General features: G+C 39.2%; 1 protein-coding gene across 1 annotated transcript in view; it reads left to right on the top strand.

The window, feature by feature from the left end:
* The first annotated feature begins 76 nt into the window (after positions 1–76).
* LMBRD1 (LMBR1 domain containing 1) overlaps positions 77–13,986 on the top strand; it is a 45,696-nt gene continuing 31,786 nt past the window's right edge. Inside the window, exons 1-5 of the mRNA XM_081186930.1 lie at positions 77–228; positions 2,139–2,315; positions 7,259–7,319; positions 11,413–11,510; positions 13,505–13,572. Coding sequence (XP_081043056.1) covers positions 163–228; positions 2,139–2,315; positions 7,259–7,319; positions 11,413–11,510; positions 13,505–13,572 — 470 coding nt within the window. The 5' untranslated portion in view covers positions 77–162. The remainder of the gene's footprint in view (positions 229–2,138; positions 2,316–7,258; positions 7,320–11,412; positions 11,511–13,504; positions 13,573–13,986) is intronic.

Here is a 13,986-nt window from a genome sequence, read left to right as displayed (position 1 = left end):
CAGTCTTCTGGGGCAGGGTGTTGTTTAGCGGTTCCCACAGTAACGCGGTTCCCCTTGCTTTGGGCCTCGCTTGGTCCCGCCCCCTGGTGCTCCACTAGGCTCCTCCCCCTTGCGGCGGCGGCGCCGTTGCCGTGAGCGTCAGTGTTGTTGCCGGAAGTTAAGATGGCGGCCTTCACCGCGGAGACGGACCTGGTCACGGGCTGGTGCCTCTTCGGCCTCGCTTTGCTGGTAAGCTTGTGGGCTTTTGCGCCCCATGGGAAGAGTGGGGCGAAGACCTGGCGCGGCCCCCGACCCCCGCCTTAAAGGGCTCTTTTGAGTTTGGAAAGGGAGGAGGGCAGGAGAATTATATAAGGCTCCGTGGTTTCCACGCTTTCCCCCTGTCCCGCCTGCCCGTTTACTGGGAAGCAAGCCAGGCTCACTCTCAAGTTTGCATAAGCTGGCAGCCGTCGTTGCTTAGGGCGCGTAAGAGAAACGACGTGGCGCAATGTACCTGTTTAGAAATAAAATTTGTACCCATGGGATTTGCTTTCTAGCAAGCGAGTGAAAAACTGCGCAAGCCGAAGTGCCCGGGAGGAAGAGAATCGAGCAATAATAGCCAAATATCGTTTCCTTGTTTTCCAGCGGGTGCGGAAAGAGCCCATATATGTGTGTGTGTGTCGTAGGTTTCCCAGTTAAAGCCACCTTGTCGTTAAAGTGTACGGTGGGTTAGGCGTCCCTTTTTGCACCCTTCCTTCACTCATCCTGTCATCCACTCGGGAGGTTAGAGTAGCGGAACTGATGAACAAACTTTTTGTACCTGCTTAAGGCTTGTGTATATCGTATATGCAGATGTCCAAACTAAACAGCACCCCATGGCTCAATAATTTCCATTGCTAATACAGTCTAAGATGCCCACTCTGCCCTTCAGCATGCCTTAAATGGCTTTTTATTGCCAGACCTCTTCAAACATATCTTCAGTAAATATTGAGAGGACATACTAGGATTACATTAACCATTTCGGTGTGGCAAGCATCTACATAAGACATTACATTTCTGTAAATGTAATGATGTATGTTTGCACAACAGGTGCCTTAAAAACACTGGGCTATGCATGCACAATCCCTGTGTGAATGTGAAGAGGTCTGTGCGTGTATCTGAGAGAGAAGTAGGGAGCACTGTAGATGATAGTAGCAGATTTGGGGAGTCTGGATTTAGTGGATAGAGTGGGCAACCAGCCATGCATGGGTCAGGCTTTGTTTGGGGTCTCTGGGATGTCACAGTTTTGTTTTATGACTGTGACAGAGGACCTGCAGTCAGTGCTCCCCCCCCCCCCGAAAAATAGGTGTCAGTACTCACCATGAAGTTGTTACAGTAAGTGCCATACTTTTTAACAACAGAAAAGAGATGTCGGTATTGTGTACCTTTGAGTATCCCCTTAAAAAAAGCATTTCCTGCAGTCATAAAGCTTCCTATGACCAAATAAGTAGAACCCTGGACAGTCCAAAAGAGCAAGTGTGAGAGCCAGTCTGGTGTAATGGATAGGATATTGGATTTAGACAAGGGAGACTTGACTCGCTGCCCACTCAGCATGGATCTCATTAGCTAACCTTGGGCAACCAGTCATTGTTACATCATAACCCTACATAAGTCACCCTGAACTAGATTAAGATCATGTTGGTTTCAATTTGGCTGAAAGTTTACCAATCTGTTAATAAATGTACAAATGTTTTAGGAGTTCAGGGTAGCCTTATATGTGTTACCTCATTGGTAACAATCCTGGTAGCAAATGGGAAGCTTGCTGTTACAAGGTAAAATAGAGTCCTGAGGTATTCAGTTACCAGTTGTACGAACTGACTCATTATATTAGCATTCAGATAAGATATAAAGCTGCATAAAATAGAAGCTTATAGCCTTTCAAGTGTTGAATCTGCACTTAAAAATAATGGCTTTGTAATTTTCTAACCCACTGCTGCATCTTGTTGGGGGGATGAAATGCTGACCTGGCGAAAGGGAAAATCTCAAAAGAAACACAATTAAAAATCTGTCCATAGAGAGTACATACCTTTGCATGGATTTTGGTTTTGTATTGAGAAATAGGATTATGGCAAGAATATGATTCTTTTACTGGGTTGTAGTAACTTCTGTATTATTATTTTTAGGTTATCCTGATATTCTGCTGGGTTTATGTCCGCAAGTACCAGAGCAGACGTGAAAGTGAAGTAATCTCTACTATAACAGCTATTTTTGCTCTTGCAATAGCACTTATTACATCAGCACTTCTGCCAGTTGACATTTTTCTGGTTTCTTATGTGAAAAACCAAAATGGGACATTCAAGGTATGTATTGATTACCCCTTCCAGCTACTTAAAATATATTCAAGTGCGCTGCAATGATAAACACACTTAGTAGGGGATAAGCCCCATGAAAAATGAGACCAACAACTAAGACAAATGAACAGGATTGGTCTGTTGATTGGGCAATATTGTATCTTCTAATTATTATTCAATCTCCTAACCTATGGCTAGAAGATCAGGCATTCCCTCAAGTGTGACTCCTCCATCTCCTTTGAGCTTGCACACTGTTTACTCTTCCCTTCCCTTTTGAACATTACCTTGTGCAGTGTTATGTCTGCATTGGCATGCCAATAGCTACACTAATGTTTGTTAGCTTCTTAAATATTGAAACCAGGAAGCTGCTTGATTTACCTATTGGTAATTCTTTTAACACTGGTGCAGACACAACAGTGCACTATAGTTAGTTCTAACACGAAAGGGTGGGGAAGGAGTTACGTAAAAACTTGAGCTGAGGGATAAACAATGCATGAGCTTTCAGCGAACTTCCAGCCTCCTAACCATAATCAGCAGATTGAGCAATGTTATCTCTGAACCAGGCCCACATGTCAAATATCACAAAACTACATTTTCAACAGGAAGAGGGCAGCTGTATTACAAAATGTGCAGTGTCACTGGATGTAAAAACAATTGCTTCCCTTTCCAGCCTTGTACATATGTCATGCATGTTAGGAGAGCTGAAGCAGAAGGATCAGTTAGTGTTTGGCACTGGTTCAGCATTGGAATTTTGTATGTTGTATTACCTGAGTTTGGTTAAAAACAGGATTAATGGCAGCAGTGTTCTGAATTTGTTTTTAAAGGCAGTGGGTTATTTAAACTTCTTTATGTGTGCGTTTGTTTGTTTTCCGTATGTATATATTAAAACTATAAATTAATAAACAGAAATGGTACTACTTGTTGAAAAGGCAGAAATAACTTATTGAAGTGATGCTAACTTGCGTATCACATGTGACTAATCTTAAATTGGTATTGCTTGTCCATTGTTTGGAGTATTACTGCGTGTGTTTCTCATTTGTACCTATCCACTGTGACTGGATATATTTTTATCTAGGATACATACATCTTCAGATTATAGCCAGGGCTATATAAATTACACTCCTTGCAAGTTAAGTTGTGTACTGGCTTATTTTTCCTAATGTGAATTCCAAGATCCATGTTTCTTCCAATAATAATAATAATAATAATAATAATAATAATAATAATAATAATAATAATTTATACCCCACCCATCTGGCTGGGTTTCCCCAGCCATTCTGGGCAGCTCCCAACAGAATATTAAAAACATGATAAAACATCAAACATTAAAAACTTCCCTAAACAAAGTTGCCTTCAGATGATTGGAAATATTGAATTTTTGGATGGGTAAGGGTAGAAGGAAGTGAATTTGTCTTGAGAAAGGATTGACGAGGTGCATATGACATGGAAAGTCATCATCAGATTATTTGTGATCTAGCCCACTCTGGGACTTCAGTTGCCGTGCTATATATACAATTATAATCTCATTTCCCCCTTTATCAATTTAAGAAGCACCTGAAACTTAAGATGCTAAATTCTGATGCCTTTAACATATTAAATTCTAGATTGTGTTAAAAATTGCAGTAAGAGGGAAAAAATGTCTTTGGGTTATTACAAAACTTCTGCATTCAGTCTTTCTGCCCATAGCCATAGCACCTGAAATACATCTTTGAAAGACTAACGGCCCAACACAGATATAGATATACGCATATTTACGTATTTGTCCTAAATGGATGCCCACCTCAAATCTTTTAAGGGCAAGTTGTAATTTGAATTTTTCTGTGGTTCACTTATAGCCACAGTTGCATTATGGAAAAGCAATGGGTCTCTTAAAGTGTTATCCAGCCTGGAGTAAGAATGGATTACGGGGGAAAGGATATAAATTCCAGTTCCCATCTGTTAAGTTAAACTGTTTCAATAGTCCCTTCCCTTCTCCTAGGTCATCTTATTTCTTCCATTCAGTTTAGCTTTTTAATACGAATCCTATTAAGATCACCCCCCAGAAGTAATACCCCTTCTCTAAAAGGGAATAAACTACTCAATATGTTATTTAAAAAAAAGAAGTTTGATTAATATACCTGCTCTAGTAGTGGAAGCTCATGTTGGAGTGATGATGGAGAATGACAGGTGTCTTTTCCTTAAGAAAAATACTGTTGTCCTGCTTCTTTCTGTTATGGAGAAATTTTGTTGTGCCATGTTTTTAGTGTGGCTTCACTTTGCACTTGGAGGTAGTAGAAGGTACATAGTGGAATAAATACCTCCCTTCTTCCCTAACATAGTACACAACAGTTCTTTTCTAACTCTTGAGCAGTTCTGCTTCTATAACACTGGCATTTTCTTTTTCCTATTAGCTATAGCAGTCTCTCTGGCTGAATCAACAGAAACCTGTATGGTCACTCCTGTGTCAAATGCTGTGTTTGTCAAGGTTACTTTCAGAACCCTCATTTCATTGGAAACAGGGCCTTGTAAACTTGATGTAAAGATATGAAGTGACTCTGAATAAAGGGTGCAAAGAGGCTCTGAATAAAGGGTACCAATTAAAAGTAGAATGTTGCCTCCCAGTGCCACATTTAAGTACACATTTTGTTTACTTAACAGCCATAGTGCTGTATCTAGTAATGTTGGGCATGGCTTTTTCAGGCACCAAGTGAGACGTTGAAACCAGGATTCTCCAGTGTCTTACGCCTTACAGACTGTGGAATGGAGGTTGAAAGTAGACGTGTGTGTTTTAAGTATTTTGTTTATTCAGAAAGAGCTCAAATTAAGCATACCTGTCCACATTCTTCTGAGCAAGTGATCTACTTAAACACTTTTGGCAGGCATCCACAGTTAAAAGTCATCAGGGGCAAGTGCCCATGGACGTTTGCAAGCAGCTTCTGACAGCTTCTGCAACTGCAATTTGGAGAAGGGATGACACAGCTGGAATGTGACTGGCAAGTCCTGTCCCTGCACCTTTTTCCAAACTGCAAGACAGCTGAGAGAAAAGTCTATGCTTATTTCAGAGCTAGAGCTTGGAAGAAAGGTAGTCTTGTGTCTTTTGCATGGATGTTCAGAGAAGGGAAGAAATAGGGAAATTTCTGCTGTTTTATCATTCTCCAAATTTTTGAGAAGAGTTCTTCCTCAGATCCAAAAGGCATGGCAGAAAGGTGAGGATTTCTGACCAGTGGTTTGGATAAGATAAGATAAGCCACAGGAATCTTTCCATAACCCTGTGCAAGAGAAGCATGACTCTGCCTCTCTATGCTTTCAAGGAGAAGTGATGGAGTCTTCTCTCATTTTCAGCAGTTTGGGCATGTAAACCATTTCTGCCAGAGTCCTGCTTTTTCTTTCCTTCTCCATAAGGGAGTGCAAATGAGAGAATCCTTGTCTCTGCACATGTTAATGGATTTGGTTTGGCTGGGTTGGTAGTGAGGACAGATGGAGGCAGACTGCAAGCCATGCTTCTGTTTGTGGACCCTGGTTTTTTCGGGCAGTACTGGAGCTTGGAAGGGTAATAACGTGCAGTATTCAAAATCAGCCTAGTTTGGGGGATAGACCACATCGCTGTCAACTGGATGAGAGGAATGAGGGCTTTGTTGTTGTTTAGTCGTTTAGTCATGTCCGACTCTTCCAAACCAGTGTAAATTAATAAGATATGATTGTGGGGGTTTTTTTGGTCTATTTTTATCATTTCAGATAAGATTATTATTTCCCTGGAATTACTCCAGTGCAAGGCTTTAGATAAATACGGTTCTAGTGGTTAGAGTGCTTTTTTCTTGTTGTTACTCACCCCTCCTTGGGTCATAACAGTGACTGCTTTAGAAATAGAATTGCATTGAGTTCTTGCTAATGTAGCAACATTTGATTCATTACGAGATAGATTATTTGAAAGTTGAAGAGGTCCGTGCAACCAACTGATCAGCAACTAGGTATAAATATATTTATGCATGCATTATGTGGGAACTTATCTGGGAACTGCAAGCCATATTGCTTTACATTGTAAATGTCTATGGGTTTCTGACTGAGCCTTAAAAGGAAATAAAGATATTTAGTAACAAGTTATTTAATTGTTTTGGGTATGCAAGATCACAACTACTATGGCTGAAAAGTAATCTGTGTTTGTACTGAATGGTTCTTCTTCAGTAAGATACACCACGTTCAGCTGTCATCTCTGTAGCGCAACTCTTCAGAGGAGAGGGAAAGTAGAATGAAGGGTCTTAATTTCATTTGTTGAGGTGATTCTGAGGAGATTTCACCCCTCCCATATCCAAGAATCTCCTGAGGAGTCTGCTGATTCTCCAGAGAGGAGGAGGCGTGTTCTGCTCTCTACTTATTCTGCTCCAGCACCACAACAAAGAGTCAGTCAGTCAGTCGGGGGGAGAGAGAGAGAGAGAGACTGAGTGTTAGAGAGAGATTGTGTGTTTAGATAAGGTTGCTGCTAAGAGCAGCTGCAGACACTCAGTGCGGTTCAGCATTCATTTATGCTTAGACCTATTTAGCTCTGTATATAGTTGTATAATAGTTGTAGATAGACTAAAGAAGATATTCTACAGAGCTGCTCTCCGAGTTGTTTATATACTCTGCTAGACTCTGCTAGACTCTGCTGTGCGACGACTGTCTTCTTGTGGAAGTGAATCCGGTGCTCACAACTCTCTAAGCTGTGAGTCCACAGCACTTTGACCTGTTCCTGTGCAGAAGGTGGTCTCTGGAAGTGCTACCCAGCTCGCCTAGCCCAGTCGGGGCTGAAGTGGATGAGTCCTGTTGGTGGCACTGGCTCAAGGGCGATGCTGACAGATTCTTTGAAGTTCAATCGCCCATCTACATGTATGCGATGTAGCAGAAGTTGATATTTGAAAGTAGTTATTGTATACAGCTTACACAAATTGCTATTTAATGTAATATTGTTGTTTTTCTTCTTCTATCAACATTTCCAGGCTTGGGCAGATCCAAATGTTACAAGGCAAATTGAAGACACAGTATTATATGCATATTACAGTAAGTATTATAAAATAACACACTTTATGTTCAGATCATGTAGTTTTGTGGCATATTTCATGTGTATACTAGTTTTTAATTTTAAATTGTGGTTTTTGCTATGTTCTGCTACTTCACATTATTTTTTTCTGGCTATCCTGTGAACAGGAGTTCTTTTGTTCTCCGAAGGTCTTCTATTTTGTTATGTTTGTAATTAAGGTTTTTTTCCGTGTTGTAAGCCACCTTGAATATGGTTTTAACTATGGAAATGCAGCATACAATTAAAATTATGTATGTATGTATTTCTGTTGGCCTCCTAACCCCCTTCTAGAAACATGCATTGGGAGATCTGATTGGTCCCTTAATCAGATCAGTTGTTCATAAAATTTAGAAAGGTAAACACTGACTTTCTTCAAGACTTCCAGTATCTCATTAAAAGATCTTGAGCGGCCTTGTTTCCTGAGATCTTTAGCTGAAAATGACAGATATTGAACTTGGTTCTTTATATATATCATTCTGCCACTCGTGTCTTCCCTCTCCTCTTAGTTTCAGAATTGTAGTGCATTAGGCTGCCATATGGTATTATTTAGGAAAGGCAGAAAAGTTACAACAGAGGTTGCCATAGTGGCGCTCTCTAGATGTTGTTGGGCTCCTGGCTCCCAGCAATCCAAGCCAGCATAGCCAGTGGTCAGGGGTGATGGAACTTGTAGTCCATTAATATGGAGGGCACCACATCGACTATCTTTGATGTGCAGTATTCAAATTATCTCTTTCCTTAGATAGCAGTCTTAAAGTCATTTGGTTAAGGTTTCTGAAATGGCATATTAACCTCCCAAGTAGTAGCTTGCAATGAGATATTATTTTGTGTTGCTAAAGTTCAGAAAAAGCTGATGGCATGTTAAATTATAGAATGTAGAAAAATATTTTCAAACATTGTTATTTCATTCTAACATATGCTCAGCAGGATGTTTGCTCATATGCTGCCAAATAGTTTAGTAGAGTTGCTTCTGGATATCAGCATCCTTGATTTAATCTTGGCCTCGCTTTGCAGATGTCTGCATTTTGGTCCCCTGCTAGGAGAAGTATTTATTTATTAAAAATACCCCTTTCTAGTTAAGGAAATGACATCCCAATGTAAGGGGAGAATTCTTCAACGAAGGACATGTTCCAGTTTGCATAATATGACTTTGATGGGGTTTCTTTATGGGAGCATGATGAAAGAACTGTGGTTCCCTTCCTGAGCATGAAGAAAAAATATTATTCTGCTGCACTATGAATTCATTACATGTCAGTAGCTGGTTATTGTTGGAAAAGGATGTCTTACCTAAATTCTATTCACCTTTCAGCTTAAGCATAACACGGCACAACAGTTTTTTACTTACAGGAGTAAATGATGCAATAAGATTAAACATAACATTCTTCAGATGGAAGTTAAGAGGCTCCCTTTCTTACTGTGTTGTTGTTTTTGTTTTAACTATTTATTTATGCTTTTACCTTATATTTTTATCTTGTAAACCACCCTGAGATCTTATGATGAAGGGTGGTATGCAAGTCTAATATAATCAATCAATCAATCAATCAATCAATTGATTTCCCCAACAGAGGTAATCTTCTTTCCATTCTAGATTCCCCCTCCTAGCAGGATAAATTCAGAACCGTAGTCTTTTGCCATTCTTAGCAAAGCCATTTTCTCTAAACTTGAAAATATTTTCACTGCTAAAGCTAGTATACCTGGGAAATGGCTTGTGTGTGATGCATGATCTGTCAGAGCTATAGCTGTTCAGATAATGTGTTGCATGTCTCCAGACAGAAGAGTGACCTGTGGATTAGTAGGAGAAGCCTTCCTAATTTTCCAGCCTAATACGTAATGTATCTAGCATAAAGCTAATAGGCTAGAAATGTAAAGTACTCACCCACCTTTATTCACTGGTAATGTGAAACTCTTGTGGAAAGCCTATTCATTTGAGTCTCTAAAGTGCTGACTCTTGAGGCTTTTAAGCTATTGAAATAAGTAAGGGAAATAAGTAAGGGAAATAAAACAGTTTCTAGTGAGTACTTGAAGCTGCTTCAAGAAAGCCGTATATTTCCTACTCTAGAAGCATTATCACACACACTTTAATTTTAGATAATAAAGTTAAGTGTTCCCATCTTGAGGGAAATATTTTGTAGTCTGTAGGCTTGATGCTGTTGCACAGACCAACCTCCAGATGGAGCTAATGATTTAAGTATAAATATAAAGCGATTCTAAATGTGTCAGATTAATGAGGTAGGCACCAGGTGCCCAGGCATTCTGTATGAGCGGAACCATGACTTCACAAAATGGCTACCAAAATGTACAAAGGTATAAATGGTACTAAATGTAAATCAAACCGAATAGTTCCCATCATAGATAAAGCTGAAAGCAAATCTCTCCCCCCACCCAAGGTAGAAAAAAATACTCAGAATATCACACAATTTTTTTATTTGGACACTGTAGCCTGACCACTTTTGTGGACAGCTTTCCTCTGTAATCTTTAAATAAAATGTTTTGATGTTTAGATAAGTCTGCAGGACTTTTTATTAAAGACTGCATACTGGTCAGTCGTTCGATCTTTCTTGATTCAGTTTTAGTCTGAGGTTGCCTGTGGGTGTGTTAACAGATCAAGAAAGTGTTGGCAAGCCATTTTGCAGCCTGTAGGCTGTGATAGGATATTAGGAAGTATGTTGTCATTCCTTTTGCTGAAAGATGGATGTATTTGCCTGGAAATAAAAGTATAAGGGTGGGATGCTTTGAGAATAGAAGATGACACTGGTAGTCACATGGGCACTGAAGGATCTTTGATAATGTGAAACTCTTGTGGAAAGCCTATTCATTTGAGACTCTAAAGTGCTGATAATGTGATTTTGATGCGTATTTTGGGGAGAGATTTTGGTAGAGGTGAGCCAAAATGACCGCAGAGAAAAGCATGTTTTCTTCCATGTATGAACCACAACATATTGGGATTTCTTGTTTGCTCACCAATGTTTATCTTTAAAAAACATACTGTGACAAAATTTTATACTTGCCGAAGATTGGACTGAAGTCTTGTTTGTGTAACTTGCAATTTTTCAATAAGAAAACGTAAGGAAGAGATCCCTTTTGACTGTGTGATTTGTACATATCATTTTCTGGAGTAAATTCACCATTCTTGTTTCTTGCTGATAGCATAAAAGGACTGTGGCAGTAAGTATAGTTATAGGGCTCTTTCTGTTTAGTACTGACAGTTGTAGTAAAGAGCTGTTTTCTGCAGTAAAGAATTATTTTCTACCATTCCTGAATTTTTAGTTCTGGCAATTTTTGTACAAAATAGTGACACGGCAAGATATAAAATATGATTTTGGTCTGAGAACAAATGATAAAGGCTTCCTGCCCATAGCTATTGTGACATAAAACACTTGAAAATGGGATTGACCCAAGTTTGTCAGTGTTTGCTTGTTACTCTTGACTCTTTCCCACCGTTTCCCAACCCTTTACCTCTCCATTTAAATTCAGACTAAGCTCCTCAGAACAGGGGTTGCTACCTCTTGCCCACGTGAGCCTGGAAAGCAAATGAGGCACCAACAATATATATATATATATATATTAAAACTATTGATAAGATCAGTCACATGCTTTTGTCAATCATCAGCAAATTTTAATTGGTCAACCAGGCTACAGCCAAAGAAACAAGCATAGAAGTTTTAGCAACCAAGCATAGACAACAGAGCACAATAAAGCACATGAGATGAAGCACATATAATATGTAAAGCATACATTCACATGTGGCATATACCTCAAGCTGTGAACGCTAGTTTCATAGGCTTACTTGAATTAGGAAGCTTTTTCAGTAACCATAGTTGTGTTGAACATAACAGGCTCAGCGCTGCTAAACGGCAGATGTTTAATTTTGTTGATGTCGCAAAGATGGCAATCGGCTCTAAGATTTTCTTTCAGTACTTTGTCCTTGGAGTTTCATATAACTTGCAATATAATATATAGTGTATTGCCTCAGTAGACCAATATTGTAGTGGTAAATGAGAGTTTGAAGTGTGTTAACATGTTCTTTTAACATCATTTTTGGGGAGAATGATTATTTTTCCATCCTTTCACTTCTAGCACTCTATTCCATCATATTATTTTGTGTGTTCTTATGGATCCCCTTCGTCTACTTCTACTACGAAGAGAAGGAAGAAGATGATGCCAACACATGCTCAGTAAGATGTTTATAGGACTTCTGATTGCTTGACTTGGACATCTAGTGAATAAAGAGGTTCTGGTTTATTCTACTGCCAGCTGAAAAAAAATCTTATTAAATGCTGTCCAGTGTTAAAAGTAAAATACACTGCTGATGCTTGAAGCCAGTATTGGGAATTGTATTGACTTAATCTGTCAGTTAACCTACTTAGAGGCTCACCAGGGAGATCCTGAGATAAGAATTGTGCTGGCTTTTTGAGAACTCCCATTGTAAACCCTTAACACATAGTGTATGAAGTTGGTTGTTTTCAACTGACCATTGTTAAGATTAACCACAGCTTAGAATTAAAGTGACATGCTAAACTAAAATGAAAGAGAAAGTTTCTTATCTCCTTGCAGCCATGCCAGAGGAAGAGGGTATGTGAACTCTAGCTGGTTCAAAATACAGTGAATTTTAATATCCGAAGATTCAGTACAGGCAAAAAAGGAAGTACAACTGCACAGCAGATAGTTTTAGATTGGTTGCTTAGACCTGCTGTTTCTCTCCCGTGCAGTATTGGAAAATGAAGCAAAAATGTACTGTGTGGCATTTGCTATTACAAGATGTTGAGATGGTCACCAGTTTAGATAGCTTTAAAAGGAGATTAGACAAATATATTCATGATAAAGCCATTAAAGGCTATATGATAACTATAGGTAATATGCCTCTGAATGCTGGTTGCTAGGGAGCACAAGAAGGAGAGTGCTATTGCACTCAGGTCCTGTTTGTGGACTACCCACAGGCATCTGGTTGGTTATTGTGAGAACGGACTGCTGAAGTAGATACATCTTTGGTCTGACCCAACAAGACTCCTATTACATTATGTTTAACAATGGTTTAGTATTATGTCTAAACACAGTGAAGGGAGATTGACATGTGCATATGTAAACGCTCATGAAGTCTTGTTTGTGAATAGATGCAGCAGTAACCACAGTACTTCTATAAAATGCTTGGCGATTGTAACTGTTGAGGCAGAATAGTAATTAATGCAGTAAATTTTTCATTGATAAAGTGCTTTCAGAAATTATTTCTACAGAAAGCAGTTTTGGCCACCACAGAGTGACCTGTTTGTGTGCTTCTCTAGAAGCTACATGTGAATGTATTTTATCAGTTTAAAGGGTGAGAATAATTTATTGCATTAAATAATATTGTGTTTTTCTCCTCTTTGACTTGACAACAGTGCCTTTGTGGCGCCAAAAAGGAAATGGGACCAAAACATCCCTATTTAAATGGTGGGGACAGAGAGACTCTAGTTTAAAGAAACTATATATTGTCTTAAGCAAGAAAACGGGAATTAACAGCTGGAAGTAAAATATAATCCTCTTTTATTGATGAGTACCTAAATACTGTGGAAACTTGCATTTTCATTTTAATGGAAAATATCCAGAAGGCTCTTCCAGTAATGAGCTTTCTTTCTTCATTTTCCATTGTTATGTAGTAGATGTCTGCAGTGCAGATATCTTACTCATTTTTAAAGAAACTGTGCTGAAATAGTGGCAGCGAAGATTGGTACCATTTGATGTGCTTGCTGCATGAAACAGCATGCCTAATGCATATTGGACATTCAAAGTCACACTTTTCTTATTGTTCTGTCAGGAAAGCATTTTGGCTTTCCAGAGGAAACACCCCCCCCCCCCGGTGTGCTGTTCCAGGGGTTCTCCCAACCCCTCCAGAGACAGTTTTGGGGAGTGGGTGGGAGGAGGAGGAGAGGAAAACCCCGGTGTGCAAGCAGAAGCTGGTGGGACTCATTAGTTAAATCCTGTCCTTGAACTGCAGAGCTTATAAAAGTTCATAATTAACCTTAATTTAATGATATACAGGAAGAAATCAAGATCCTTTATATTTTTTTTAATTTTCAATATAAATTTTCAAAAAATCTGTTTTGTGGGGCATCCAGACAGATGCAGTAGGCAGAATTAGCTTGAAGATATTGTTAGTTTTTACATATTCTTACTTTTTGTTCTAATTTTACAGCAGGTTAAAATTGCAGTCAAGTATACTCTAGGATTTCTTCTGGTTTGTTCTGCTCTTCTACTAATTGGGTAAGTGGTTATGTTTCTGCATTCTAATACCACAAGATGTTGTATTTTCAAGCTTGCTGAAATGACCACCACCTGCCTCTCATATATCAGCCCCCCTACATCTATATTTAACCAATTCTCATTTTAAAGCTCTTCATAATCTTACCTCTTCTCTCTTCCCTAATCTATGTCTCCTGCTCTGTCTCTTTGTTTCTCCAAATTTCTTATTTCTTATATGTGCTCTCTGTTGCTTCTCCTTCAGCTTTGAACTTGCACTTGATCCCTCTTACGAAACTTTTAAATATTTTTAATGCATATTCCATCCATGTGTTTGTGTGTCCATTTCTCCTCTCCCCAGACAAGCAGTATCTAAAATACCATGTCTTGCGCAGGGATTTATCAAGGTTGTTTGGTCTTGGTAGTCTGCTTTCCAGA

The sequence above is a fragment of the Podarcis bocagei genome (assembly GCF_964188305.1).
Source record: "Podarcis bocagei genome assembly, chromosome: 3".
NCBI classification, from domain to species: Eukaryota; Metazoa; Chordata; class Lepidosauria; order Squamata; family Lacertidae; genus Podarcis; species Podarcis bocagei.
The sequence above is the reverse complement of the archived record's forward strand: the minus strand, read 5'-3'. Positions and strand labels throughout refer to the sequence as shown.